Here is a 7467-nt window from a genome sequence, read left to right on the forward strand (position 1 = left end):
CTGCTGCTAAAATGTTGATTGAATTGGATATCTTTCTTTCGGCCTTTGATTCAGCACTTGGGATTATTGTCTCCGTCAATGGATTTGTTTTTTCCTAATTTTTTTTTTTTTTTTTGTATAACACAATACAAAATACAATAGCGAACTCATTGATTATTTGATCTCAGAATCCACTTTAATTTAAAGTGGAGGCTTGAAGTATGCATTTCCTATGATAAAAGAGTAATACTGAATAGCTTGGTTTTGAGCTTTAGAGGGGGGGAAAAACATTAGTTGGTGGAATTCCTTGTTTCCAATTTGTTGAGTATTTTGATGACTAACACATCACTAATACCTGTGATCCAAGCAACCAAAAACCTACTAAATACTAATTTAACTTATCCAAAGTTAAATGTGGGGAAAAAATGAAGAAAAAAGACTATCATTGTCATATTGATAGAGAAACTTACCAATCATTTTTCTTTGTTATGAAGAATATGCTCAATTATTTTTCTACAGTTAAGGCTTCTTTACTCTGTGGAAGACTCTGGCTTATGTTTTTTTTCCTTTTTTTTTCTTCTGATATATGCTTCCTTACACAGATTCTGTTGACACCCGTTGTTCATGAGTAAACCATGTTGAAGCAATTATCCAACAGAAATCAGAGGACAAAAGGCTTCAGGGTAAAACTAGGATTTAAAATATTTACTTTGATCGTTGTTGGGATATGGGTTCTTTACCAACTCAGACAGTACTCACTTGACGAGGAAAGGTCTGCGAAAAGATTTGAAAATCTGAAGGCTGGTCTTGATGAAACCAAAAAACTTGGAAGAAAAGGGTTGCAGCCATGGACAAATAATAAACCATACGAGTTGATGGATGATACAGAAGAAAACGAACATGAAAGGGATGATGTTGTTGTTATACAAGATGGAGATAAGGTTGAAGAGGAAGAATCTGAGGAAGTAGAAGATCTGATTGATGAACAAGACAAGGAGAAGGAGGAGCAAAATGAAGATGAAGAGGGTCGTATGAGCTTATTAGAAGACGAAGGTGAAGAAGACACACATGCAACAAGGGAAAAACATAACAAAGAGAATGGTGCATCCAGAGTTCTCATGAGGGTGACAAAAAGTTTAGGTTCTGAATTTGAATTTGGAGGTTTAAGAAAAGTAAAGGAGGAAGAGGTGGGAAATTCGAAAAGGGTTGGAACAGAAAAGCAGAAGAAGAAAATCTTGGAGCCAAGCAATTCAAGTCATCATAAAGTGGTAGACGATGTTACAGATGAACATGGCTCATTTCCAAATGTCTCATTTACAAAAGGAATAGATGATGTACTTGATTTTGGTGCTGGATCAAATTCTGATTCGTTACTTAAGACACATGAATTTGATTGAGCAACCATAGTGATGGTACTAGTAGGCCACAATTTAACATGGATGCTGTTAGGTTTTAGAAGCTTTTGTTTCTTTTTAAATGGGACAAGTGCACGAGAGTGAAAATAAAAGTGATATGGAATTTACAAAGAGGAGAATTTGGTACCAAATTATCAATAACGAAGGGCAGAAGTTGTACTTAATCACGAGCCGAATAAACAGACCGTTTAGAGACACAACAAGCATGACATGCAAGGAGAGTGCCTGGTGAGGAGTTACAACCAAGCAAATAACTACTTTAGAATAATGTCATTGAATTTTTCAGATATTTTTCTTTCACTGTAAAAAATTCTGCATACTTCTGCCTGTGAACCTTGGGTCATATTATGCCTTGTGGCAAGACATTATTATAATCAAAATCTTTCACGTAAAGTTTGCATGTTCCGCACTTAAAAAAAAAAAAAAATTCTCGCTAAGGAATTTGAAAACTTTAAGTGTAGAACTTATTTTGGGATGCCTTGTCAAATAGGATTAAAGTGTCCAGGAGATTTGTTCTAATTTTTGTAGTTGTTATAACATATTGTTTGGTTGTTGTTTCATACATTCTCACTATTGCTTTCTCTACTTCCCATTGCATTATGAAAACTCAATTCTAAAATGTAATTTGTATTACGAAATAGACTTTTCATAATATGGGAAATGCGGGAAGTTTTACCCTGTTGTTTTATATGAATTTGTTCTATATTTTTCTTTGGTCCTTCATTTTATAGCTAGTTTCGGTTTGTTATGAAAAGGAATGGCCGACATTTTTTATTAGTCAGGCTGGATCCAATAATGTTTTTGTTTGTAGTATTAGGTGGTCCACTTCCTTCAAAATTGAATGCTCTCGTGATATATGTACCAACAAAAATGGCTAAGCGTACAAAAGCTGTGGGCTCACACCCTCTTCCCTCGGAATTGAACTTATATAAGGATATGGCAGAACATGTTAATTTTGTCCCAAGATAAATTCAAAAGAAATGGTGCAAGTTCCTTTTCTAAAGTGACAGTCTAACATGGCTGTGACATTACTTCATTGTCACTGAGGAAATGATAGTAACATATGTCACTGAGGAAATGACAGTCTAACATGGCTGTGACATTACTTCATGGTGCAAGTTCCCTCGGAATTTGATTTTTTTTTTTTTTTGCAATTACTGTAATTAGAACATATGTTGACATTTTTTAACACTATATTAAGTGAAATTTCATGTTTACTTTAGAACTGGGATTATTGAATTGTATTAAAGCAAAAATTTCAAACAATACATTACTAATATTTCTCTAGTAATTATTGAAGACGCATATGATTTAATTAATCTATAGCTAATAATTAGAATTTATATTTCTTGTTTCACAGTACCTATTTAAAGTAATAATAATAAATAATAAGGGAAAGAAACTGTGATCAAGGCATTTGTGATTAAATATTGTTTAATCAGAACGACTTTGTTTAGCAAATTCGTCAATGGTTGGTGCTTAAAAATTAAATTTTAAACTCAGTAGATATTAGCTCAATTGACACAAAACAAAATGACATTAAAAGAAATAAAGAATTTTAAATATGACTAAACTTTTGGCCTAAAATTAATCTCATGACCAACTAAAAAGACCAAAGTTTGTAAAGATATATGGGAGTTTCACCAATGAATTGAATGTTCTAATTACAGTAATTGCAAAAAAAAATCAAATTCTTTAACAATGGGGAAAACGTTAATTTATTGTTTTCAGTTTTTTAATCTGTTTTTTAAAATATTTTCAGAAAAAATATTTTCTAAATTTTAAACAAATATATTTTTTGTTTTATTTAAAAATGAAAAAAAAAAATCGACGGTCACCTTACGTCTTCATCTTTTTTCTTTCCTTCTTGATCCGTGTCTATGTGTTATATCTTGTGACATTGATTTGACGAATTGGGCACAAGTTTATGATAATTCTGACACTAACATGCCTACTACCTTACTACTTACAGTAATACCTAAAGAGAATTCTAACCAACTTTGTTTCATGTTATACACGGTAGCACTTGAGGCAGACTAGACAGAAATCACAGAATGAAATAAATCCTCTGGCAATTATCATGCTCCTAACTACGAACGCAATCTCTTCTGCAATATAAGAAGCTCACTAAACAGAAAATTAATATGCACAAGAATTCATATACAAAATTCTAAACACCAGGGATCTCATCTCTTCAAAATCAGTTAGTGCAAAACGGAGCAAAGCCAATAATGATTTGCATTTTCAAAACGAGGCTAACATGGTGAAGCACTGCATCGATCCATAATTTTGTAAACTGCAATGGGTAGCCGTATATATTGGTATCAACATGAAATGTCTTCTAATAAAATCAAATAAAAGGATGAGATATCTAGAGCTGCGACTCTTGTATCTAAAACAGTCCAATATCACCCATCATAGTACTGCACTTTTGCCCCATCTATTTTTGCTGGCTAAGAGTGCTTCAAGTGGACTTTCGAGTGTGCATTCCATTGCAATAGCATCCATACTATCGATGTTCCTATAAGTAAACTTTGATGTTAAAATGTGTTCCATCCATAAATAATGCCAACATAAGAGGACAAATCAGCCAAACCAAGGTCGTTTCAGAATAATAATGGGCCGAAAGGTACACAGTAGAGGACATGTATTGGCGTACGATATTCTTTCCCTCTCTTTTTAGTTTATTGACTTGGGGAGAGCAAAAAGAAAGTAGCAAATAATGCATACAACAAGAAGAGAACTGAAATAATTAAGCATGGCACAAAATTAAGGATAAAAAAATGTAGAAAGAAAGCCTACATATTCTCGTCACCTATAATTAAACATGGCCCGCATGATTGAACAGATAACCCACGGTATATAGAAAAATAATTGGCGAAGGGGGAAAATTAGAAAAGAAAAAAAAGACAAAGTTTTGGTTTAAAATTAAAGAGAATAATGTAACGCATGCCAATTTGACGGGACATGAGACTAAAATTTCATACCTGCAAATATGCCAACAGTAGTCAGATTCTTAATCTCCATTGTATGATAAATTAGATATTCGGTCAAGAAATGACCGAATGCATAGATGAATGACAAAAAAGTAGCCAGGTAGAGAGGCTTATTTTCAAGGTTGAATGCGCAGATATAACAAAGGGTGCAGGTCAACAGTGTCCAAGTTCCAAATGTGCGCCCATGAACTTCAGTCACTACAACAATTAATAAACATATCAATTCTGATCATTCTGAAATTCACATTAAGATAGTGTTTGAAATTATAATTAATATAAAGCTTAAACAAATTCAGCAAAACAACTTTGCTAATGCATTGTGATATGAATATTGTTGAATTTAATATGCTGAAAAATGTATTCTCATCACAAGTGCAACAAAGCTATATCATATCATTTGAAAAGGATGAAAACAAAGCCTGCTCTGCCATTCGTAGGCATTACTTGAAGTAAAGATTCAACCAAACTTAAAGGATGAGCGCTTAGTTTGTTTTGATTAGCTGTGTCATCACATCGTAAGCATGCGGTGCTTTCTGCAAGAGGGTTAATGCAGATAAAAGGATTCAAATTCCAAATATACAATTACTTTGATTGAGTACATTGGGAACAACTTTCAAGATGATTTAGGAAAGGATAGCATATAGCCTTGGGAAAAGCATGTACACAAATTGCAACATTACATTGTCAAGATCAATGATGTTCAAAGCTGATTCAGGATAAAACCAGGGCTCTAAAAGCTTATGCAACATTACATTGTCAAGATCAATGATGTTCAAAGCTGATTCAGGTTAAAACCAGGGCTCTAAAAGCTTATGCAAACATAAAAGATGCAGTTAGCAAGAATGATAACAGTATTTAATGGGTCAAAGATCTTAAATCCCTACATGAAATACCTCAGAATTTAAAAATAATCAAAATACTTAATTACTTATTGACTTGTTTCCTTTATCTCCTCCTATGTTTTGAAATCATCCTTTACGTTGATAGACAATCTCCAATGGATTTATCCAGAAGACTCATAAAACAGATTTTCACTGTTTTCTTTCTTCCTAGCAAGCTAAATTTCCTTATCTCATCCATACAATCAAAATCCAACTTGCATATACGTTGTTTGTTGTTATGAGACAAGTCAAACTCATCCTATGCTTTCTTATTGACACTCCCGCAAAAAGATTTAGTTGCTACTGGGTTAACCACTTAGCCAAACCAGATTTCCGTCGATATAATAATACATGTTGGCATTTAGATCAATATTCAGGCTTAATTACATTTTTTTTTCCACATACTTCATGTGCAATTTTAGTTTCCCTAATTTAAATTGCTCACATTTAGTCTTCATAATTTTTCAATTGTTCAAATTAAATTTATCGTTCTACAATTTCATCCCATCATTATCAGAAATATAACCCATGTGTAAGGGTAACATATCATTTGTAAAAAAAAAATGTATAAAATGTTTTTAAAAAATAAAAATTATAAAATAGAATAGAAACCATTTTTTATATATAGTGTGAAAGTTTTTTAGATATTTCCTTTACAAATCTATACAAATCAATGATGTATCACAATTCTGTTATATTTTTGTTAATTATTAGATGAAACTTTGAAATGAGAGACTTCATTTAAACAATTAAAATTACTAGGATCAAATATGAGCAATTAAAACTAGAAAAATTAAAATCACACAGAATAAAATATGGAGAGTAAAAATACAATTAGGCCCCCCTACCAACTATAAGTCTATAATTATAAAATTCAATGCCTGCCATATAATTCTACCCTGATTGGAACATCACACCTTGTCATATGATCTCACAACACAACTGAAACAAAATTTTCTAATATCATCTCCTGCACTTTTATTGTGCTAAAGAAGGCTTCAGTATTTTAAGAAAATCCTGAAGCGGTTGCGTGATGCATACATACATTATACACAGTTAACATGAAAAAAAAGGGGAAATTGGGAACTGAAAACATAATTGATGTAGAAGCTATTCTGGAAACATTCTGATAGCTTGTGAGACGCAAAAGGAGGAACAACGACATTTCCTTGTGAAAGCTAAAAAAAAATAAAAAATAAATAAAAGATGAATAACAATATCCGGTGCATTGGGATCTAGAAGATCTCATTGTCATGCATTGGATCTAACGTTTTCGATTGTCTGACTAAGAAAACTCATTTCTGAAAGTAAATCGAATGACACAACACAAGCCCCGTTTCAGACGCTGCTGAAACAGTGAGCAACAACAAGTGGAGTAGCAGTGCAGTACCCACCCAAGCAAACACAACCGACAATATCTAACCTCGGAAGAAGTGAAGATCTAAATTACTAATCGATGAAAGTGAATGAATGATCTATGTAAGCAACTTTACGTGTTTGTTTGAGTAAAATGAGGAAAGAGTGGAAGTAGTTACTTGTAGTGTTGGAGAAGACGGCGAGACGAAGAGCCCAAATGTCGAAGAAACCGAACCACACGGAAGCTAATCGAAGCGTGCCTACCGCTATCAGCCACCATCCCAATGCCTTCATTTTCTTCCTCCACTTAGCTCTCTCTGTGCGCTTCTACAGTTTCCTCTATCACTTCACTCCCTTCGCTAAAACGATGCCGTTTCAAATAACCCCAACCTTGAGATAATTTAGGCTTAATTATCAATTTTCTCTTCAAATTATTATAAATGATTTAATTTCGCCTCCAATTTTCTTTTTTAAATTTAATTTGATTCTCATCTTCTTACAAATCTATCAATTTGATCTTTGAATTTTTAAAATATTTAGTTTGATTTCCAAATTCTTAAAAAAGTAAATCAATTTCATCACTAAATTTTTAAGTATTAAAAAATTAAATCGAAACATTTAAAATAATTTGAGCAACCAGATTAATTTATTTTAAAAAAATTATCATCAAATTAAAACTTTTAAGGATCAAATTGATTTATATTTAATAATTATAGATTAAATTAAACCTTTTAAAAAAATTAAAATCAAATTAAATCATTTAAAATAATTTAGAAACAAAATTCATGATTGACCGGATAATTTACAATCCATATGGGTACCGCACACACGAATAACAAT

The 7467-nt window shown here is 32.4% G+C and overlaps 1 protein-coding gene across 1 annotated transcript; it reads right to left on the reverse strand.

Annotated features, from left to right (window-relative positions):
- Nucleotides 1-3449: 3449 nt before the first annotated feature.
- On the reverse strand, nucleotides 3450-7004 carry LOC114415188 (ergosterol biosynthetic protein 28-like). The gene is made up of 3 exons (XM_028379778.1): nucleotides 6807-7004; nucleotides 4382-4588; nucleotides 3450-3915 (listed from the first exon to the last, which is right to left on the reverse strand). The coding sequence occupies exons 1-3, from the start codon at nucleotides 6919-6921 to the stop codon at nucleotides 3848-3850; spliced, it is 390 nt and encodes a 129-aa protein (XP_028235579.1). The 5' UTR covers nucleotides 6922-7004; the 3' UTR covers nucleotides 3450-3847.
- Nucleotides 7005-7467: the final 463 nt, after the last annotated feature.

Source organism: Glycine soja, chromosome 6, assembly GCF_004193775.1.
Source record: "Glycine soja cultivar W05 chromosome 6, ASM419377v2, whole genome shotgun sequence".
In the NCBI taxonomy this organism is placed as follows: Eukaryota; Viridiplantae; Streptophyta; class Magnoliopsida; order Fabales; family Fabaceae; genus Glycine; species Glycine soja.